The sequence below is a fragment of the Atractosteus spatula genome, chromosome 21, assembly GCF_055471065.1.
Source record: "Atractosteus spatula isolate fAtrSpa1 chromosome 21, fAtrSpa1.hap1, whole genome shotgun sequence".
Lineage (NCBI taxonomy): Eukaryota > Metazoa > Chordata > Actinopteri > Semionotiformes > Lepisosteidae > Atractosteus > Atractosteus spatula.
The window spans coordinates 2,192,445-2,216,511 of NC_142726.1; the positions used below are offsets into that span (position 1 = coordinate 2,192,445).

General features: G+C 42.4%; 1 protein-coding gene across 2 annotated transcripts in view; it reads right to left on the reverse strand.

Moving 5' to 3' along the window:
• Positions 1–2,769: 2,769 nt before the first annotated feature.
• Positions 2,770–24,067, reverse strand: part of rhpn2 (rhophilin, Rho GTPase binding protein 2) — a 34,031-nt gene continuing 12,733 nt past the window's right edge. The window contains exons 3-15 of one of the 2 annotated variants that reach the window (XM_088938645.1): positions 22,137–22,265; positions 16,832–16,907; positions 15,420–15,497; positions 14,632–14,756; positions 14,160–14,326; positions 12,041–12,228; positions 11,335–11,491; positions 10,720–10,839; positions 10,058–10,252; positions 9,704–9,750; positions 8,126–8,272; positions 5,768–5,923; positions 2,770–5,066 (exon numbers count right to left, since the gene is read on the reverse strand). In XM_088938645.1, the coding sequence (XP_088794771.1) occupies positions 4,812–5,066; positions 5,768–5,923; positions 8,126–8,272; positions 9,704–9,750; positions 10,058–10,252; positions 10,720–10,839; positions 11,335–11,491; positions 12,041–12,228; positions 14,160–14,326; positions 14,632–14,756; positions 15,420–15,497; positions 16,832–16,907; positions 22,137–22,265 (1,840 nt within the window). In that variant the 3' untranslated portion in view covers positions 2,770–4,811. Of the gene's footprint in view, positions 5,067–5,767; positions 5,924–8,125; positions 8,273–9,673; positions 9,751–10,057; positions 10,253–10,719; positions 10,840–11,334; positions 11,492–12,040; positions 12,229–14,159; positions 14,327–14,631; positions 14,757–15,419; positions 15,498–16,831; positions 16,908–22,136; positions 22,266–24,067 lie in introns of both variants that reach the window. The other variant, XM_088938644.1, reaches the window with a different exon arrangement.

A 24,067-nucleotide genomic window follows, 5' to 3' on the forward strand; every position in this document is an offset into this window, starting at 1 on the left:
CATCTGCATGGCTTTCAGCAACTTATTCTAACTGTGTGGAAAATATATACTATATATTAGCATAAATTAGCTTTAAACAGAATTGTTTATCAAATGCAAGTCTGGTTTTCTTCCCAATTCCTTGTGCCCAGCTTCCTGCTTGTCCTGTTATAAATGAAATGTATCTAACTTTTGAAAATGCTATATATTCATCAGTCACCTCAAAACAGCTATGAGTGGAACTGGATATGGGCATGAGTCTACTGTTAAATATGAGTTTGGAAAGGAGCAGTCTACTGTAGCAGAACATCCTTCAGGCTAGAAAAGCTTGAAAAGCCTGATCCTTCAAGCTAGAAAGGAGAAATCAAATAATCTTGGGAGCGATTTAAAATACATTGCGTTTCAAAGGCCCCGGCAGTCCTCTTTTATTTTAGATTTACATGACGGTCTTTGCGTGAGACCGACGCAGCAGGACAATATGCACTGAAAAAAGAAGGTTTAAAAAAGTTTCATCCATTTTAATCCACGATCAGGTAGGACAAGGTTAATGAGAAAAATGTGAAGGCTCTCTGGCGAGTCAGGATCACATTTCAAGCAGTCTCCCCTGTAGGCTTTTTGGGCAGCTATGAGGCAAGAGAGCATGTCATCAGGGCCGTAGGCTGACCTGCCACCCTGCTTCCTCTACCGGAATGAAGGTTCGTATTTCAGAGATTCCTTACCGTGAAGATCAAAGAAAGGGTATGCTTTTAATCATCTCTTGACAACCAACTCAGGAATGAATGCAGAGGTGAGAAAGGTGTTGATCAACTCGTTCCACACACATTTCAGTCTATATTTGTTGTACTTGCGTGCCCTTTCACCTTCTGTCAGTTGTGTCAGTAGGCAAGAAGGTCAAATGACGTGCACCTTTTTCTCCTTAAGTAGTACCTGCAGAATGAATCCTAAGTTTAGGAAAACAAATACATAATAAAATGAAATCCACACCGATAGTAATGTTAGCATTTGTTTTGGGTGATTACAGCCTTAGAGGTTTTCTGTCTTTTTCTGGGTGGCAGTGCTCTTGCTTTTGTTAGATGCAGCATTTCCTGACGTAGCATATTCACTGCAGGGTTATTCGTGCAGAAGCCTAGCCCTCCCACACAGCCAAGTAAGCAGTAATTCTGCGCAGCCCAGGTAGAATCAAGAAAAAGTGAACGAAAAGAAGTCTTTAAAAAAGATCAGTGTTTATTGAATTTAAGAAGATGATCTGAAAATAAACCTCAACAGTAATAAATGATTCAAGTTGAAACAAGATTCCGATTAAGCTATGTCTGTAATGCTTCAATACTACAGCTTTATATGTCATCACTTAAGACTATTGTACACTGTACATCCTTAAATACAGTGTTCCTTCTAGTTTTTGAATCTGGAAAACATATTTTAATTGCTGATTGACAGCAACTCCATACCAGAGCAGATACACAGTCCGGCTCATTAAGCATCTTCAGTAACTGGCTTTTAATCTAGAAAAAGACAACCTGAAGGTCTTCTTTATCAGTGGAGGAAGTGAAAGACAGCAATAAGGCAGATGGGGGAATTACCTGGCATTTGCTAACTATCCTCTCTCCACAATGTGAGCTACAGTCAACAGCTTTCAGAAACTTATACAAAGTCATGAGAGTCACCTTTCGGTAAAGAAATCCCTCCCCACAAGAGAGGCACAGTGAGCAACAGAGGGAGTTTTGATACCTCTGTCAGCCTTGTCTCCAAGATGCGTCTCCACAGAGACTGAACTGCTGAGAGTGCCAGATGTACAAAGGTTTCCCAGGAAAATCTGATGACTGATGTGTTTTTTTCTAGATTACCACACCCTGCCAGTGTCGGACAAGATGAGCAAGAACACTTATCTCCATCCCCTCCCTTACCAGTTACCAGCAGTAATTAGTTATATTTCTGAGTGTTAGGGCCTGATTCTACCTAACCAAGGATCACTGAAAATGAACACAAACCGGAAATGATTCAGAATAAAATACTGTCTCTAACCTAACCAGAAAGAGTGAGTGATTGAAGTACAGTCTGTGCTACTTCATGAGCTAAAAGAATGGCATTCTCCAAGCCACAGTTCCAAACACTGTCAGTTAGATTTTCCCAGTTCTTCACCAAAGTTTTCCCTTTGGCCTTGGAGATTACAGTGCATTTAGAAAGAGCAACGTCAGTCCTCCGTGTGGTGCAAACCCTGCTGCTTGCAATGGGAGATTTGCAGAGTGGAAGTCAGGAATTAGGGTATCTATCCTAGGTGGATACATTTTTAACTGACAGTTTGTTGTCGTAGAACATTCACAGACAAGAAGTATCACCAATTGCAAATCCTAAAACTAAGATTCACTACAAAATCTTTTGCACCTTGTCCTGCTTTAGGCTTTTCTACTCGATATTTAAGCATTGCCCGTCCGTAGTTCGTACCCCAAAAGGCTTTGATCTGGTAGTGAAAATCATAAAAATGTAACCTTTTCTCCATTTGTTTCCCTGTTAACAATACATTTACTTATTTCTATGATTCATTTAACAAATGTTTGCGTTGTGGGAGTTGACACAACATCATGGACAAGCCTAATAATGCTTTATGAAAATCAAGTTAATGTTTTTTTCTCTTGAGTCACGATGATAACCTGCAATGGTTATGAATCTTTGCTGTAACGTTGCCTTTACAAGAAAATAAAAATGAATGGTGAAGGGGGCACATCCTGCATCGGGACCCCAGTCATTGCATTAATTCCACACAGTACACTCTGATAAAACTAGTGTCAGACGTGTGAGGTTTTTTCTCATTATTTATTCAAATTCCAGTTTGCAGTTACAGGTTTTCTTGTGATTTAGTATATCTAGTGAAGAATTCTAAGCATTAACACCCTTTTTTAGTTACTTAGAAGATTATGTACAGTCCCATCATCTCCGACTGAGGCACTGAACCTATTAAACACCAAACCCCAAGTTCTTGGGGAAGTGAGGACAGCGAGTAAAGAAACCTCCTGCCCGTCTCTACAATTCCATGCACAGGTATCACCTCGGAGATAACAAAAAAAGCAACCACAATACGGCTTCATCTGAAGAACAGCAATCTTTCATTATTTTCTCCTGTTTCATAGGATTCTCCTATGGTAGGCAGGCATCCATTAACAAGAAGCCCCAGCAACACCACAGTCTGTACAAGCACTGCCTTAAGGCTTCTCATACCTAATTTAATTTATTCTATGTATGATAAGCAGAATCGTGGAACGCAATAAAAAGAAAACAAAAAAATAACACCTAAAATGTAAATTAAGAACAGCAGTTACATGTGACTGAGGAAATTTGGTTTTTTTTCATCCATGTTTTCAGTTGAGCATCAGGAATATTATTGTCTTTACTCTTCTGCGTGTTCTATTGCAAACATCCAAACCTTTTCATTTCAGACATGAACACTTATTAAAGGGTAACTGGCAACTTTAAAAAAATGGCAGGTGGAGATTGTCAGCTTCTTTCTTTAGAATTTCCACAGAGAGATTTAAAAAACCCCAAACAATAAAATAGCTATTGTACAGCACAAAGAATCATTCATTACATGCAAAGTACAAATCAATGAAACAGACAATACACAAATAACTACTTAAAAGTGAATGTAGTAAATATGAATATATTTTTTCTCATTTTTGTTGTATATAAAATTATTTGAGTATCAAATGGTGTAAATTATTATCTACCTTGTAGACAGAGAAATATTCTTTAACACTTTCTGAAGTGTTAGCAAATGGTAAGAGTCTGGTCATATGAAATACAATAATGGTAAAAAACTGTGGACATTTTATCATTATGTTCACAGTAGCCCTGCCCCTCGCTGTGACTGACATTACCCCTGGGGTCATCAGAAATATCCAAAGGCAGGTATGACCATGCTTATTAAACAGCTAGAGATGATACTTCAGTAAATTTAAACAAAATCCTTCAAAATAAGCAGCAGGATACACTTGGAGTGTATAGGTCCTAGAAACAGCGAGAAGTTTCTCTCCCTCTCTACCTAGAAGTAAGATCCCTTCAGCTTAACTGTTGTCTGTCACTTTGAACTTTGGTGTGTTGCACCACAGCATATACAGTATCTCGAGAAATTCTGTTTCAAATGTACGAAACTGCTGAAATAGAAACAACCATCACAATCAGTTTTCTTCCAATTGCTTTCTGTTACCCACTTTTTCCCGATTCTAAAATGGAAAAGCTTATTTACAGTAAGTTTCACCTTTCACTTCCAGCTGCCCACCACAGATCACTGCTACCTCTGTGAGGCCTGGTGTCCCACTTCTCCCTGTTGGAACCTTCTCACAGAACGGCTGTTATTTCCCTTCAGTTCCTTCAGCGCAGGAGCTGGCACAAGGCTACACAACACACCTCGTTCCGGCTTTCCATTTCGAGCACAAGCAATGCCTGGAAGAGGTACCGCTCCTCCCCCTCTATCACACACCGAGGGAAAAGACAGTCACGGCCGTCCTCCACACAAACATAGGAATGTATATGGGACTACGAGTGCGAGAACATCAAGTAGCACGGTCTAGGAAAACCTAAACCCAAACTGTCCTTGGGTGCACTTCAAACGAGACTCGGGAGCGCCGTATTAATACGCCAGAATGACAGCAGCATTTGTTAAAACAAAACAAGAAGTAAAAAAAAAAATAGTACTGACATTTTAAAACACTAATAATAATGTGCAAGGTATAGTTTTCATCCAATACAATTGTATACATATATACACACAAAACCCTTGTTCTGCAGTATAAAGGTTCCGAGCAGGAACAGGTCTCTGTCCAGTGTCTGGGCGGCAGGTCCTAGTACAGTGCGCTGGTACTGTGGGGGTTGGGCAGGGGCGCGGACAGCCTGCTTCTGGGCAGGGTGTCTGAGTAGTCAGCATTGGGCAGGCTAAGGGTGCTGGCACTCTTCTGCTTGTTCTTCACCCCCCAGCTGAGGAAGGACATCTTCTTGGTGACCTTCCGGGCCTTTGTGATCTTGTCATCGTCCATGGCCAGGCAGATCATGGAGTAGGTCTTGGGCAGGCCTCCGGAGAAGGTAGCGCTCTTGTTGGGCTGAGGAGGAGAAACCGAGGGGAAAAAAAACTAAAACAAAGGCTAAAACCGGCTTAAGCACAGACCAGAAGTGGAATTAAACTGAGGCTCCGAGGGAAAATTCCTTGATTTCCCAGCTTCCCTGCATAATGAAAATCCTTCTGTAAAATTATTTTACAGATTATTTTTCAATAAAATGTCCATACTTAAAAGGGCAGTATGAACAAAAGCCAAGAATTCCATTTATCCCCACTTCTGAAGAAACCCAATGACTGACACTATACTGTAAAAAGGCGCTGTCCATTGGATAAAACCGAGGTCCTGACTCTCTGTGGTCATTAAAAATCCCAGGGCGTTTCTCGAAAAGAGTGTGTGGGGGGGGGGGGTGTTACCTTGGTGTCCTGGCCAAATTTCCCCCTGGCCTTTACCAATCATGGCCACCTAATAATCCCCATCTCTGAACTGGCTTCATCACTCTGCTCTCCTCCCCCCTGAGAGCTGGTGTGTGGGGAGCGGACTGGTGCATCATCCAGGAGGGGCTGCACACTGGTGATGGTGGAGGGGATCCCCATTACCTGTAATGCGCTTTGAGTGGAGTGTCCAGAAAAGCACTATACAAGTGTAAGGTATGATTCATTATTATTGTGGAGAACATGATGATCTCTAAGAATGTATCTTTTTGAGGAGGCTTCTTTTAAAGAGCAAATGAGCCCATTCCTTACCATGCAGGGGCTGTTGTCCATCATGCTCACAACTCTGATGTCACATCCCCCTTCATCCACATCCTTCAGCAGCTTCATGACCTCACTGACTCCCATCCACTTGCAGTCCGTGTCCCTGATGGACACAATGTAGTCTCCTTCCTTCAGGCCCTCAACCTGCGCAGACAAGGTCAGAGGACTGTTAGCTCGTGAGGAACAGAGAAGTGCACAAGCACGTGGCTTCATACCGGTCCCTGGTCAATCAAAAGAACCATAGTACTTAGTGCAACAGGTGCAGCCCTGCAGACGGTAAATAGACATTGGTCACCCCATGAGACAGACGGTGCATCATATTGTATGTGTAAAACATTACATTACACATCACAGCCAAGATTTTGCTGGGTTGCAGCTTGGCCTTAATGTTCTAAAGAAGATTAGCCAGGCTAAAACTGCATAGTTTGTTTTTTAATTCACCATGCTTTCAAAGGGTCACACTTTGAAGTTACTTTGAAGTCGTATTACTGTGTTATTTGAAGTCACATGACCTCACTGTTTCTCCTAGCATTTTTCTGCTGCTGTGGGAATTCGTGTCTAACCTTTTGTGTTTAGTGATGCTACACTATAACTCTTCACAGTTTAACACTTTTTTTAATGTTGTATGGATTCTTCTTAGTTTTACTGTGACAGAATTGTATTCATAATCAGGACTGTTACTCCTGGATGCACCATCAAACACATAGCTAGGGAGCCAAGCAATGAAGGTGCTGCGTGGATTATTTTTCATAATATACTATTTTCAATTCCCTCTCAATTCCAGAAGCCTGCAGAAAACAAGCACAATGTGAAGGCCTCTGGATGGCTGTATCAGGGGGAGAGCTATGCCAAACGGGGTTTGTAAAACAATCCAATGACGTTTTCTCTGAAAACAACCTGCAAGGAACGGATAGATATAAACAGACAAGGCCAGGCTTCTTCTCCAACCAAGAAGCTGCCTTAAAAAACATGGTTGTCATGAGTCAATAAAATGTTAAGTGTGCTTAATGCTTGAATATCTGTGTTTTGCATGTGTGGGGAATTATATTCCAGCCTGGTAAAGCTGACCGGTTTCATGATTTTGCATCCATATACTGTACCTCTGCCATGTCCTACCAGAATTAGCCTGTGACCCTGTACTGAGTGCCGACAGGGTAAAGGCTAGAAGACACATACTGTAGGACCCCTTATGTGCCTAAATCTCCCTGCCAAAATCTTCTTGCAACTACTTAGAAAGTGCAAGCAGTCTTATTATATGATTACGGTTATTCTGCCATCACATTAAAGAACCACAAATGCTGTATCTAAATCTGGCCTTGCCCATGATAAGGGATATGTCATCCTGACCGCTGCTGGCAGCTGTATTTATTCATGCGTTTACTCTCTGACAGCACAAGGGAAAAGAGGAAAAACTGAAAGCTACAGACGTCTGCCTGCGGTCTTTCCAAAACTACAAGAATCAAGATGCAAGATGTACAAGAATGAACCGGAGAGACTGCTGTTTCAGTTTCCATTTGAGAGTTTGTCAACATCAGCACTTCTTCACTTCTGACAAAACATTTCACCTCTTTTTTTTCTTTCCTCTTTTTTTTCAGGCAAAAAAAAGCCGGTCAAACAAATGTTGTCTGGTAACTCATAATTAAAGAGTTCACCCACAGCGTAAGCACTTGAGTACAGCCATTATATAATCTTGGTAATCCCTCTTTACATGAAGCCTGTTGGTTTTAATTAGGACCCGCTCTTTGTTGCTAGCATTATAATGAGCATTCTCACAAAAAAACAGGAGTACAGTTCTCAGAAGTTTAATTAAATTAGCAAAAGAAGGGGAACTTGTGTTTCTCCCCAGACAGCCTTACAAGGTACCCTTGTGCACTTGCACATATGACCCATGGTCTTAGTTTTAAGATCACTTTAAAGTTCAGCTTTATACCCCAAGAATTGCAAGTAAAGCTGAATGCTGTTAACAGGAGCGGGATTCTGTTTGTTAAATAGTTTTCTCAGAAGTCAGTGCAGGAAGCAATTGAGTTCCACAGGGAAGCAGCTACTGAAAATATAAGTCACCACTGCAGTAAAGTGACTGCAGATACACTGCTTTCACCATCCTTTCACTATTTCACTATTTCGTTAAGAAAATACTCGTTGGAAAAGTTGTAAAATTAATAGTTTTGAAGCTTTTAAATTACAGAATAGTCTTATGGGTCCTATTTTACAAAGAAACAGGTGCTTATATCCCCACAGGAAGCAGAAGGAATGTAAGCACCTAAGTGTTTTGACATGTGGGCCCTGTGACCCGAGTTGCTCAGGGGGTGTTTCTGTGCGCTGCTCTTCAGACAGAAGGGTACTCACAGCCGCAGGGCTCAGGCTGTCCAGGGACTGGACCTGCACTGGTGAAACCCCCTTGAGCGTGAAGCCCAGATCGCCATCCTCTGCGCGCAGGCGGACTGTCCGAGGGGCTGTCCATCTCTGCTTGGCTGAAAACAGTGACAGGGGGCCCTGGAAACCAGAGACAGTTGTCAGCACAGCTGACATCACACAAACTCAAACAAGAAATCTCGGGCATGTATGGCCTTGGAGTAGCTTCAGGGAACTGGGAAAGAATGACTCCAGAGCTCACTCATCTCACCTACAGCTACACCTACAGTACATGACTCTTTTATCACGGCACCTTCCACATTAGCAATGCCGAGGTAAATACATATTAAATATTAAAAACAGGGCAGTGAAGGGTTTAATAACAATTGCAAAAGTGAAACATCCATTCCTGGAAAGAAGTAGCTTTTTTTTCCATTTTTATAAATAGAAATGGAACACACCTGCACATTGTTTCATAACTGAGGATGCAGAAAAGCTGATCATGCATAAACTATTAAACTGTAATTACAAAGTTCACTTCCTTTTGTGGTGTTTTGTCAGCTAAATTCAGAATCTGTTCAGGTGGACAAACACAAACAAACAAGCCCGAAGGACCTGACACAGTGTGGGTTTACCTTCACACTGAATGTCTCCACAATCCCATCACTCTATTTATAGACAGAGTATTTTAACTATGAGCATTACTGCAGCATATGTCACAGTTTGTAGCCTTTCTTGCCCCAAAGATTGAAAAGTAAATAAAAATCAAAAGATAACACATTATCATTCATTTAAAGCATTCTTGGTTATGTAAACTCTACTCCATAAGTCTGCAAGAGAATGTGGCATGAATCTGATCCCCGAGCTAGATGGATTTTGCTGCATTTTGAAATAATGCTAAAGGTTTAAAGGTTTTGAAGCAAAAATATTTATTACAGCGCATTCTTCCAAACGTGCAAAAAAAGGTGTTTATGAGCCCAGTTGGTTTTGTGGATCACACAGTCAAGAGAACCAAATACTGCAGGACGCTCCTCTCAGAAACACTGGAGAATTACATTAGGGATGGAAACAACTCAAGAAAGAAAGCATCTGACAGCTTTAAGACATTAAGACTTAAAGCTGTCCTCCTCCTTTAAGACATCTTTAGAACCAAAGTAAACATCTGTTAATTGAATTGAAAAATATTTTTATGATCTCAAAGAATGTATTTATCATAAATGTGGCATGGTTTTGTGCCAGGTACGTTGGGATCTGCCCAACAATACTTAGAAGAGACCAATATTTTTCAACTATTAACAGGTGAAACAGTCATGCCTTCCACATTCCATACCAAGTGAACATCAAGATAAATTTAGTTGGTTAATATTGTTAGTAGTGCACCACTTAAAGAACGTATGATTTGCCGTTTTAAAAAACAACACCAAAGTTTTCAGTAGTGTGTTTTATGTAATTGAAATAATTCAGTGTTGTTTTCCAATAAAGCACTTAACCAGTTGTAGGTAAAAGAGCCCTGTTATTTGTAGGAATTAGTAACCCACATACCAGCTTTTGGAAAAAGTCTTTGACTTTCACCTTTGTAGAAAAGGGCACGACAATTTCAGCTCTCTGCTCTGTTTTTGCTGAGGATGAAAAACAAATAATATTATAAATATAGTACAGCTCTTCAAGAACGGGCACCACACGATCAACAAAATACAACACTCTAAAAATGAAACTTAAACGATGGCGAAGACTATCATGTCATCTACCTACAGTGAACACACAAAAGCAAATTGATAATAAACATAAATATTAGACAGAAGCCTTGTCGTGGCCCTGCCAGGAAAAAGAAACGCTGTCCACGTAGTGAACCCTTCACGAATCCGCACACAGCGCTGCACACGCACGAGCGCAGGAGCCCTTGCGGGCGCCTCAGTTCACACTCACAGATGATGTCAGGCGCCTCCATGTAGTCCACGAAGTCATCCCCGGTCTCGTAGGCGGAGTACTTGTCGGCCGAGCGCCGGTGGCTGACCTGCAGGATCTCGTGCAGGATGTCCAGCTTCTTCAGGTGCCGACACAGGCCATGGACCCGCAGGGCCTCCTCGTGCCCCATGACGGCCTTCCGGAGGTGCGCTTTCCCTGGGGAGAGGACACAGGTACCGCTGTCACAGTGCTGTAAGGCTGTCGTTCACTAAAACAAGTACAACACCTTGAATTTACACACCTTCACGGCTGGACTGGTCATTATTATAATAATAATTCCTTACACTTATATCGTGCTTTTCTGGATACTGCACTCCAGGGGGAATCCCACCGCCACCACCAATGTGCAGCCCCCACCTGGATGATGCGACTGAATTGCTGATTGTTGTCTGCTACGCACACACAATTGGGAACATTTGTGTTGAGCTTTTTTTTCCTTTTTAACACAAACTCAGCCCAGTGCAGTTTGGAGGAAGGGCGTGTGAACCTCTGGCAGCACCTCACGCCCTTCGGCGCTCAAAACACGCGCCGGGACACTGGAGCACTGCGGCCCAAGACCACAAGCACAGACCCCAGAGATACATCACATGCTTGCGGTGATGTCCGAATCGCTGGAGATTTACCTAGGAACGTGCGTTCATCTTTGCTTTTGAGGATGTCGAGAGGCAAGCGTCCCTCAGGCATGCTGTCATAGAGCTGGGATAAGGCCTTCTCCTGCCGGTCCTCATCATCGTTTGGGCCCACTGAGCACACAGACACACAACAGAGACAGGCATCAGCTAATCCATCTTTAAACTGAGAGATCGTGGTATCACCTGACACACACACTGAAGGAGATGCACATGAAAAGGCAGAGATGCACTTTTTATCCTTCAGGACAAAGCCTGTTATTTTTTTCTTTTTAAAGATGTTACAGTTAACATGCTTGAAGCAGATTAGTTCTTTCAGTCTGGTTTATTAGAGACCGGTTATAAGCCCCTAAAAAACTGACTCAATGTGTAACAGAACGAACTGCTCATTATTTCCTAGCAGTTTCATCTCAGTTGATTAAAAAAAAATATTACATGGGGAAAGAATAAAGCTTTTCATGTATTTTGCAACACTACTGAAATTGCCATGATGGAAGGGAGCAGGACTGGTCTTTGGAGCAAACAGGTTTGTCATGGCAAGACTGCTGCGCAGCTCGAAACCACACACCAGAAGGACGAGGGTGAGTAAGACGATGCTGTGGTGCTTACGTCTATGATCAAGCAGCGCGGTGGCCACAAAGTAATGGGCCAGGCCGCGGTAGTGGCTCATCTTCACCTGCACCATGGTCGACCAGAAGAAGGGCACGTTGTCCTTGACTGGACTCTGAGTCATCGCCTGGAGCACAAGACCGTAATCTTCTGCCACCTGCGAGAGCAACGGACAGGTTACAGCCCCGAGAGAGGATCAGAGGAGAAAAACACGGCAATTTAACAGCACCGTCAGACTGAACCAACAGGCCAAAAAACTGCTCTGTTCCATTCTGCCGTAACATAAAATAATCCTCATTCTCAAGGTCAGAAGCAAGCTTACACAGCAAGATTCGTTTACAAAGATCAGATGATGCTTTGGAAGCTGGACTGTTTTTCTTATACTGAACCATACACTGAAAATTGAGGGACATCAAAAAACTGTTATTATTTATTATTTATTATTATTAGTTTAAAAAACTTGACAATGCAGGTGACTATATACATAGACTAAGTACATAAAATTCTGCATAGAGAACATAATTTAGGTCAGTGTGCATCACAAATGTGAAAACCTATCACATGTAGGTTCACTAACTCATCTGAGCTCTGTCACTGATGGGGGTAAATGCTCTTTCCTGATGTACTATCAACTAGAACAGCAGCAGTGCTCGTTGGTGTAGCTGGGGCTGTACCCAAGATGATCTCAGTCACTGGCTCTCCATACCTTGGCAACCTCCTGTGCCATTCTCAAGAGGGAGAAGTACTCGTTTCTGATGCCAGGGAGGGCGGTCTTCTCAAAGACGCACTCCTGAGCCTGGGCCAGCATCATCTTCTTCAGCACGCCGAGCATGGCAGGGCTCATGTCGTAGCTGGGAGTGTGGGTGAAGGTCTCCTTCAGGTGACCGAGGACTCCTGAGGGGGTGACACGTACGTTAGAAAGGTTACGGAGCACAGGAGGCCAATCTGCCCATTTAGCCCATTCGGTAAGTTGCAGCTAATTGATCCAAAAAAAACTGAAAGAAACCATGGTGTCAGTTTCAACAACATAGCAAGGCAGCTTGGCCCATACTCCTACAACCCTTTGGGTAAAGAAAGACCTCCCGCTATCAGTTTTAAATGCACTTCTGCATTGTTTCCACATGCGTCCTCTGGTTCTTGTTTCGCTGTCCTTTCTGAAGAAATCCTCTGGCTGGTATTTGTCAGGATTCTGAAGACTGGGATCAGGTTCCTTCGGAGTCGTCTCTGTTCTGGACTACAAAGGCTCAGTTCTTTCAGACTCTCAGTGTAGCTCAGTCCCTTCAGCCCCGGAATTCTTTCTGCTGGATCCTCCCTTTACTGATTCCAGCACAGCAATATCTTTAATGTAACATGGTGAACGAAACTGTACAAAAATATTCTGACTGAGGCCTTCAGTGTGCATTATACAATTTAACATGACATCCATGGATTTAAATTCTATTATTTTAACCATACAGTAGTTTATCCTAGCAAATTTCCACCTTTTTAATTGCTTTCCTGCGTTGTCTGACATGTCAACATAAACGGCCAAGTCTGTCAGCACGTCGGGCTCAGTTCACACAGTGGAAACAGAGGAGGCTGGATTCCACCCAGTCTTACAAGTTGGGGATAAAGCCTGTTGACACATGGGCCACTTCTTCTGCATTCACTGAATTCCTTATTAATCAGAAGCATAAAATGCTAAAATCAAGGAAGGCAACACCAGGAACACTGTCCCAACAAGGAAAGCACCACCTGTGCAGTTCCTGATTGTTTAGATGCCAAACTAAATACTTAAAGCGCATGCAAATCTAAAGTTTTATTGGATTTTACCCGCAATGTAACCTTTATCATTATTTTATTGACTTTATTTACTTATTACTTAGAAACATTACTTGCTTTCTGTGAAACCTTTAATGTTTACCTCTGCTTTGTCTTAATGCTGATTGAACAAAGCAAAGGATTATAGTGGACCTCTAGGCCTGACTTTTGTTGTACAGTTTGATAATGACTGCTGTTATTTTAGCCATTAACTTCAAAGCTGGATCTAAAACATCTTTTCAGATAACAGGATGTAATGAAATTCCTTGTTAACGGGGAACAAAGTCAATACTGTCTGCATGAACCTGATACCAGTGTGTTTTGCATAGACTGTTTCTCATGCACAACAACTTTGCATGAGTAAAGACAGTAGGAAACAAAGTGCGACCTTCCTTATTCATCACATGAAGACAAACCAAACCTTCCTTATTCCCCTAGTTTTATTGGAACCAGTAGAGCAAGTTGCTCCAACCATTAGTCTAGTTTCAGCACAGTGAAAATCTGCGTTATCAAGGTATTGTTACATAGAAAGTAGTGTCTTATTGTTTGAAGCTGTGGGGGGTCCCATTTGTGGCTATGAGGTATCTAAAATCCAATCAACTAACCCACAAAGAAATCAATCTGAAACAAAGGACACCTGCTGATTGCATTCATTGTTAATAGTGAGTACTGCATATAAATATAAAAGTCAGTGACAAACTACTAAAATGCATTTGCATTTGAACAAAAGAACAAAGCCAACATCATTTACCAAAAGGTGGCATTTCATTAACTATTAACCTTAAATCCCCCTCACTTCCTCATCTGTAAATAGGACTGTGCTTGTATTCAGCTATTGGTGGCCCAGAGCGGTGTAACACAATAAGAGATAGCTCAAGAATACAATAAGAGGAAATGAGAAGACACAGAATAAATGAAATTCTAATTAGCATTTCCAAGATTTATAGATTATCTTAACTGCGAAATCTTGTTTCATGTTGAGTAAAGGGAGTTACTTGAGCTTGAGCTTTAAGCTTTGAGCGTACCTGCGGCTTTCTGAAAGGCATCAATGGTGTCCTCCAGGCCGGTCCTGGTCTGGCGGTCACAGCGCGTGCCTATCTGAGTGTAGAGCGCTGCGATGTTGAAGAGGACGCTGGCCTTCTCCAGGGAGATGTTCTGCTGGCACACCGGCACTCCGGTGAAAGAGTCATACCTGCCAGGAGGCACGGCTGAGGTCAAGTCAAGCTTCCGATGGCTTCAGCCAAGAACATGGCTTGAACTGTGCTCCATCAGGAACTGATAAACTAGATCTAACTTCTAGTAAACCCACTGGAGGTACATTCTTGTGAATACTATGTTACCCAAATCCCTAATAATGATACCCCAAAAAAAAACACAAAAACTACAAATCATTTTTTTTAGGCTTGTCAAGTATATATGCACCTGTGTGTAACCATTTCTCACAAGTGAAAGCTTAAGAGAGTAAATGTAATCACAAAGCAATAAAGACCAGAATACCATGTGAAAAATATTCCCATCTGTCGGCTAGGTGGGAAAAATCTGTTTTCCACAAACGAGAGCTGGCTGAAGTAGCTGGAGAGCAACTCAACTCCAGTCTCACTCCTGCTGGGGGTGCGGCAGGCCTGCGGACACCAAGAGACACCGTCAGGGTCAATTCCGAAGGACACAAAAGAACACCCATCAGCCATTGTCTAACCGCTTCATCTAATACAGGGTCAAGGGTGGAGCCGGAGCCTATCCCAGCAAGCATCGGGCACAAGGCAGGATACACCCCGGGCAGGACACCAGTGCACTGCAGGGCACACACACACACTCACACCAGGGTCAATTTTCCCAGAAGTCAAGACTTCCAGCAGGTCTTGGAATATGGAAGGAAACCAGAGCAACTAAAGGAAATCCGTGGAACACCTGGAGAACGTGCAAACTCCATGCAGGGCTTCGGCGCCGTGACACTGCGCCACTGTGCCGCACATATGAGAACGCCAGAAAGGTTATCCAGCCTATTTATTAGTTAGTATAATTGATCCTAGGATCTCATCCATTCAGACAAACGAAAAGTATAGAAAATACACAGAATATGTATGTGCATACATATATTAAATATATGATAGAATCTTCCAACTATTTTAATCCAGTTATGATACTATGTAAAATGATGAAGTAGGCTCTGGCTCCTCAGCAACCCTGTATTAGATGAAGCAGTTAGAAAATGGGTGGATGGATAAACTCACGAGGAACATTTAAGAATAAAAACAAAACTGTCAGGACTTGAATTGCAACCTCACCTGGCGCAGATCCATAAGGTCTGCAATTTCCTCTTCGTATTTTGAGCCATCTTCACTGTAATGTTCCAAAATGAAGTCCTGTAATGGCAAACAGAAAGGTTACCACATGGAATGAGCTGGCAGGAGCAGACCTGCACGTTAGAAGTGCTGCAACAATAACCTGAAACATCTGAGAAATGGAGTTGATTACAGAACTTTGGCAGGAAGGTCAGACTGTAGTCCTGCTCACGTGTGTTCTCCTAAGTGTGTAGATATTCCCTGCCTCCCTTTGCACATCTGTCTTGCACCCCTCCCACTGCCCCATCTCCACCCTTGCAGCAGCTCCCTGGCTCATTCCTCATGGAAGTGATGGGGGGGGGGGGTCGGTCACTCTCATCCTTACAGTTAGCCTGCTGGACCCCCAGCTAGATGAGTCACGCCAAACAACCTCTCACACAGTTTGTCACGGTATCGGACTTATTAAGGATCTGACCCAACTACTGAAAATGTTTTTTGCAACAGAGGCAGACTGCTGTGCTAATAACGTGTTGCTCCAGTTTGTGCTTTAATGCCTCACTCTGCTCTCTGATCTGGAATGTAGGACTAGACGCCCAGACAGTCTTTAAATTAACTGGAAGCTCAAGTCTTGTGCAAGTCACTGCCAAGCATTTCTGCAGCACATGCGGGAAAGCTCTCACAGCAGAGCCGTCAGCAATGGAGGAGGAAACCTGATACCTTATCATTAGACCCAGCATAATGATGGCCTTAACTATGGCAAACCTAGCCTGCAATTGTCTTTTATAAAGGGTGTAAATCAAGGAGATACGCAAGACAAGGTATGACGATAAGAAATAAACACAACACTACTGACAACCTCTATATTACTGAGCTTTCAAAAGAAAAGGCTTCTGCATAGATAATGCATTTGGGCAGCTGTAATTCTAACAAGAAATAAATAATACTTTGGTTTTGGATGGATTTTTAAAGCATGGCCTGCTTCTGAACAACATAGATAGATAGATGATAGATAGATACTTTATTGATCCCGTGAGGGAAATTGCAGTGCAACAGCAGCTTAACACACACAACACAGCCACAGTGTAACGAATTATATAATAATAGTACAATACATACAATACAATACAAGAGTTACTCACAGTCCGGACGCACAAGAACAAACTAGAACAGAACAGTACACAGAAAATCGTATCACACTCATATCACACATATGAATATAAATATAGATGTAACTATAGATATAAATATAAATGTATTGCACAGGTCCCTGGCATATATTGCACAAAAAGTGGTTGTAAATGGGAAAAAGAAAAAGAAAAAGAAAGAGAACAGATAGCATAGCATAGAGAGATGTATTTATGGCCAACCGTGGCTGACACTGTCATCTCAAGGGTAAACTCACAGCAGTCCCATACCTTGAAAGGAACAGAGAAGTCCACTTCTTTGGTCTCCTTCAGTCCCAGTGGGATGAGAGGAATGCTGGACGTCTCTCTGATCACATAGAAAAAAAGATAACATAAATCAACACAGGTTAAAGGATTGATGAAGCTGGAAGCATGCAAGCTGTGCGGATTTTCATAGGTAAGGCAGAGCAATATCAACGTATGCTTATTTACAAAAGTAACTCATTTTTTGTTAGGCAGGGATTCGTTTCATACTGTAACGCAACGGGGGCTCAGGCGGGCGCCCTTGCCGCATCAGGCCGGCCCCACACTGTCCGGGGCTCGAACCCGGGACTTCCGCGTCTCTCTGCAGCGACCTAGCCCCATGAGCTAAAGAGAGATCTCTCTACAGCCCAGTAGCTGTAGTCCTGCTATCACAGGGAAGGGCGGTGACGTCACCTGCTCTGGTACGCCGGCTCTTACACAGAGCCTGTCGGCCGTAAGCGTTACAATACATTTGGTCTTGATCAGACCTTTACCTGAAGAAATATTATAATTCACACAATGGTTGTTTATCCACCCTCAGTTAAGGTGAAGCCATTATGGTTTTGGAAACTGTGACACAAGAGAGACACAGCTGTGTTTTGCTCCTAACCACATGGCACCAGTTCCTCTAGCTCATTTGTTTTGACTTACAACAAAATATCTCAACACCCGTCCGCGGTCAGACTTCTTAAAGAACCATGAGCATAAATCCAACCACACAAATCAATTCGTTTGTGTGTTCTTTAGGACAGGGACAAATACAAAAAATAAAGAGCACCATGCAGGATATATCAATATTATAAAAATTGAAAATCTACCATAAAGGTTTCCTTGGCAGTGCTGCTTGTTGTGAGTACCTACAAATTTCCATATTATAAGCAATGGTCTCAAGTTTGCTTTTACGGTTTCAAGCTTTGATACAGGGTGAGATTTCACACAGGATTATAAGGTTTGCTGTGGGACAGGGTTTCACTGACACGTAACAGAAAAAAACATTGCAGAGCACTGACTTGATGAAAAACACATAAACTGGAACTTGCTGTCCGATGCTTAACAAGTGCAGTTTCTTATCTGGTGTGAAAGGATATTGTCAGGACTGGGCACACTGGAGCAGATTCCAGGAAAGAAGGCACATCTGGACTTCGTTCTCATCCTCGGCTTCTGAAGTTTAGTATATCTCTCCCCCATCTCTTTGACAGAAGCTAAATGGGGAGCTGCTGGATCAGCAATGTTTGGAGTATCTGTGAACCACTGTTTATCCAGTTGTCAGTCTTGTGAAGACCTTTCAACTCTTAAATCCCCACAATTTATTCCACTTTGGAACACAACTGTTGTGTCCTCGTAATGGGCCTTCATCATTGTTTATCCATCCGTTTTTAACCACTTTATCCAATGCAGGTTCACAAGGGAGCCGGAGCCACAAGGCAGGTTACACCCTGGATGGGACACCAGTCTATCGCAAAGCACACACACAGATAACCACACACTCACACTTGGGTCAATTTTCCTAGAAGCCAATAACCTACCTAGTTTTTCTTTTGACTGTGGGAGGAAACCAGAACACCTCAAGGAAACCAGTGTAGACACAGGAAGAACATGCAAACTCCACACAGACAGCACCCCAGGAATTGAACCCAGGGCCCCAACACTGCGAGGCAGCAATGCTGACCACTTCACCACCGTGACACCTTGGTCAATGTTTATTAAAGAAACAAGTCAACAGCTCACTTTACTCTTCTGAAAGACTCAAAAACAAGGATTCCTTTGTGTTACATATGTTGCTCCCTCCCAAACACAGATTGACATGTAATATCCTGGGGTTCCTGCTGGCAAGTGCTCAAGAATCTCTGCTGCCACACCTCTGATCGTATGTCGGGAGGAAAGGGGAAAGACTCTTTTATCAGTAAGACAAATATGGAGGTGAGAACTGACACCAAACCCAAATCCAATTTGCAATAACCAAATGTTAGTAACCCCAAGAGGTGACACAGCTGGCCAGGGGCCATAGAACTTTGGTGGCTGCCCCAAAGTGGACAACAATAGTGGGAATCGTGGGAACAATAGACGACACTTTGACACTAACTTTGATCTTATTCATCAGTGAATACAATCACAATCTACAGAGCTGTAGATGGGTTATCTAAAGGTGAACCTTTTGTCACCTGCTGCATAAAAAAAGTGAGTTAGTGTTACCAGGAGCTAAAAGATTTCTATGACAAGAAAGCCTTCATGGAATTTGCACTAACTAACTAAAGTTTTCAGTTCTGGATGAATTCTGTACCATTATGCTAATGTATCATATCAGCATGTTATTAATTAAGCTTTTGTTTTTAGTCAGCATTTTAATGTTATACTAGGCGACAGGTTTTATATTTTTAAGAGAGTTTAGATTTCAGATTTGTTTTCAAGGATTCAAAGATTGTAAAGAAACATTCTGCTATGATTCTGTGTAAAAATGAAATGCCTCATCATGTACAGCACCTGCTTAACATTTCCAATATACGTGAATCAAGGTGCAGTTCCACCGTGCACTCCTGTCACAGAGAATAGCCTGTTGTAGTATTTATTCAGACAAGCCTTAACTTGTTCCTTGGCTATCCTGGCTGTAGCTGTCCAGTCCAGGGGAACACAGTCTACAGATACCAGGGCTCTGCCTGTCAGATGACAACATGACATAGGTACGCACTGAAATTACAGGACAGTCCTCAGTCTTGTGCAATATGGGAATGTGCTCATGTGTGAATTTAGTAGGAGGAGAAAAGGGGGGGAAGAAATTGGATGCATTGGAACGAGATGAATATTTTCAGATTACTCCTCTGTAAGGAAATCCTTGGATAAAAACTTGAAGTAGTCCAGATATTATTAAAGAAATATCTTAACTGCTCAGTAAATATTTTAAAAAAGTACATTACTGTGAGTACATACTCACAAGATGAAAGGTGTAGTTTGGTCCTTAAGACAAAATTAATATTGGACCCCAAGAAGTCAGCCACAGTGCTGACTGAAGTGACTTTCACAGTTATAAGCTACGTGCGTAACATTAGTAACACAACTTACTGTTTAACATTTACAGGAATAATATTAAAAAGCCATCAGTTGCAGTGATCTATGCAGTGTGTGTAGTTACCATGTAAAACATACATTTCCTCTTAAGAGCAATTTCCAACTGCTCTTTTATTTTTGAATATTTTTGCAATGTTATCTATTACAGAAGTAACTCGTAACTGGAATGCACTGCTTCTTAAAAGTCACTTTTCCTGGCACCCTGGTCTTCTATGGGCAAAGTCTCCCTGAAAGTGCAAATCACTTCTGAAGGCACTTCCACTGCCGTCGTTAGCCTGTGTTGTTGTACAGCGATGTTATGGCCCCAGTATTTATAAGACTGTTGATAAAAACAAATAGATGTGAACTGTTCCAAGAACAGACTGCTGCAGTCTGCTTGTGATCCTCTAAGTAAGTGGGTGTCTCAGGAGATGTGAAGACTTGGTGATTTGGGTGTCTCTTTTGTAAATTGATGGCTTGAATAAAGGGTTGTGGAGAGAAATGGGGCTGAGTCACATATTTGCAGGCAAATGCCATTGACTATTCTCACAAATACCCAGAGAGGCAGAGAGAACGTATGGGAAAGTGACCCAGGCCATGCCAGATGGACAGGAGTGGTAAAACAGACCAATGGATTGTGCTCAGTGAACGTGCACAAGGCTTGTCTCTTGGCGGCAGGAGTGGCGAGCACGGGCTCTGGCGGGGGTGAGGATGAGTCAGCCAACCTGGAGCTCCCACAACAGGAGGAGTCAGACCGACAAGCCAGCGCGCTGCCAGGCTACTGGTGCTCCTTCACTGAACGTCACGGCCACTTCGTTTACAGCTTTAATCACTCTTTTCATTGCGGTTGCCGTTGGAAACCCGGCGTGCTTTCACAGAGCGTGACCTTGAATACAGATGGGCCGTCTGAATTGCAGCTTGAAGGACAGGCTTTGGCACTGCCTTCCTGGTGCCATTTGGACAGGGAAATTGCTGGTTTCCTCTTGTGAATATCATGTTTAAATGATGCCGTAAAAACAGATTAACATTAACAGTGCCAGTAGGCACCCTGAAACAGGAGCCTGTTTCTAATCTCTTTCAGTGTTATCAGTTGCTTTCATGCAGTATATTTCACAAATTCAAGACTTTACTTAATGTTTTTACTTGCAAATTAATGTTAATTAAAAAAGTAGTTAAAACACAGACCTTGTTTGAAATATGAACTCCAGGAATAAAACTTAAAAGATTTGCTCAGTCCCATAAAAAAAAAACATCTAGAAAGCTGCCAGTCACACATAAATTATATAATAGTATTATCAATCAAAATGCCCAGCTCCAAAATCTAACAAAATTGTTCTATATCTAAACAAAAAATACACTCTTCCAGCTTATAGAAAACACAGAACTTTCTTTCACACTTAGATGTTTTAACAGCACAAGAGTGCATGTACTCTTGTACAAAACATTGTGTTTACTCTAGGCATAGAAGAAACAGGTGCGACCAGTGGCAGAATCCTGCTCAGCTTTACCAAGTGTGCTCGCTGAGGTGAGCTGGACACCTGAACCTCCTAAAGCTGAGAAACACATGAACTGTGATCCAACACCTTCAACAGAGAAAACCAGTCCTTCCTGTTCTGCACATTCTTTCAGCAAGAGCAGCAACACATTTGCCTCATGGCTTGTCAATGTGCCAAGGCTTGGAGCCTCATTTTGCAGCATGCCAACTTCATGATAGGGCATCCCAGTACAATACCTAGGTTTTACATTTAACATTTAATTAAGGCTGCAATTTATTAAGATTATTATTATTAAAGGTCTCACAATCCATCATAAATCCAAGATTTTAAGAACCAATCCTGAAATTAATTTGTGCTTTCTGACTTGTTTCATGTCAGATATGACTCTGACTTTGCCCTAAAACACAGAAATTCTATAGAAAAGGTTCCTGCCATGAGGCTTTTGTTTTACCAAAAATAATGTATGTTCTTAAGTACAGGGAAAGGATTACAGTAAAGTGCAAAACTGACATGGCACTCAAGGCTACGTGCCTGCAGGCTCTCCTAACCACTTGAAACCTGTCAACAGTGCTCCACACAGTTTCTGCAACCCTCTGTCCTGCAGCTGCATGGAGGCACTCGAGCCGGGATATTTCAATCATCCCAAACCCTCTCAATTTTGTGTGAAGGAAGGCGTCTGCTGCTTCACCGCAGTGTCTCCCTGCGGGACTGCGCAGAGGACGGGTGGGACACAGCCAGGGCAGCGGGGGACTCACTGCACGTTCTGGTAGACCTCCACGGAGCTGTTGAGGCCTTCCAGCTTCTCCATGAGCAGCTGCAGGTTGGAGTTCACGTAGCTCAGCTCCAGCACCACCATCTCCCGCACTTTGTTGTTGGTGGTTGCCCTGGAAACAAAGCGAAAGAAAGAGAACAAAAATGTGAGGCTTTGAATGGGATGGGCCTGCCTCTGGAGAAGAGCCCTGCCAACGCCAAGGAAGGCAGGAGGAAGCTGTAGGATAAGCAGCTCTTGCTTCTCGGGTTCTTGTAGCAGATAATGAGAATGAACGCGCTGCCTCCCCATCGAAATAGGCTTCATATTCTCCCCTCTGTCTGTCATCTGATTTAATGCCACCACAAGTTAGGAAACTTTTAATTTCTCGTACAGTTTCTGTATGGGCACAGTATGTTAATGCTTTGAGTTTCATTTTGTGATAAAGGGTATGAAATTACACAAGAAGGAATATATTTCATAAAGAGAGCACAGGGTAAGGAGGTACTTGTGCAATGAGATTTGCTGATGTGTTGAATATCCAATAAGTGTACACAATTTAAGGAATAACAGTTAATTTTTCTCTTTAAAAGCATAATTATTTACAAGAGAATCATCACAAGCAACCAACAGATCCATTTTAAATGAGTTTGAAATAAGGTGTGTGTTGTGCGGTACAAGCTTATCTGTTTTGGAAATCAGATATGCTGTGAGCCAGATGTGTGCTGAGCACAGACAATTCAAGGTTTAGAATTTCTGTTAAACCGGAACATAACTGAAATTTTAATACCTGTTTCTTTAAAAATCAGCTGTTCCCATGAGAAACAGGAGATACTGTAGAAAGACATTCAGAATGGCAGAATGTCACTGAGTTCTCTCTACTGACAAGGCACCCGGAACCAAAAGGACAGGAATTAAGCACATACTTCAGAAAGTACCAAGAAGTAGGCTCAATTTCTAACAGGCTCATTAATAAATCACACTAGATCGGTGCTCTCCTGAGAAATGTCCTCCTTAATGAGAGTATTTTACTTGGATTCCTTCCCTTCTCATCAAACGATTGCTTCTGGAAAGATCTTGGGTGCAAGATGGAAGAACTGAATCCTTACTGAACCATTCGTGTGGGACCTCAACAGAACTTTATCCCCTGGGTAAAGCTGCAGAGTCCTCTATATAATTGTATACCCGTTTCATTTTTCTTTAGTACAAATTAAGAGCAACATTGTGAATGCCAGACAGGCTTGGTCACGCCTGAGTGCTCTGCTTGCACAGAACCACTAACCCAGAGAAATCACGCAGCATCACAGAGGGTAGCGGCTCTTACGTCACAGACTAAGCCACTAAACTGGCCTTTGTTAGGGAAGAACCAGAGGCAAACTCACACTTGTTTTGACAACTCGATGATTTAACCATCACCTTAGTTTATCTACTGGCAGCCAGTCTGTAACAGAATCCCAAGCACAGCAACCTAAAATTTCAAACACCTGTTGGAAGCTGTCAAAACCAACCTACCACAGTTCATAGTTCACAATGGCCAGAGCAGGCACCAGCCCAGCAGGCACTCTTCATTAAAGGGGGGGCCGCAGTAACCATGTTAGCCCACTAACTCACTACCAGAATCACGCCTGCTCTTCACCTTAATTCGGGGTTGACCAAACAACTGAATTCACAAACCTCATTGTTGCCATCCTCTGCCGGGCAAATCAGCTAAACGTGGTCAACACTGACATGAATCACTGCACTGCACATTTGTGCAAATTTTCATCTGAAATGACTGAAACATTTGCTTCCCTATCTTAACCCATATCTGAAGCAGAAAGCACTCTCGTTCCCTTGTCCATTCTGTTTTCATAGAATTCCTGATGGGGAGGGGAAAAAAGCATAACCAGGTGCAGGATTTGATAGGCTTCGGAGTCTTTACTGGATTTTTTCCCATTA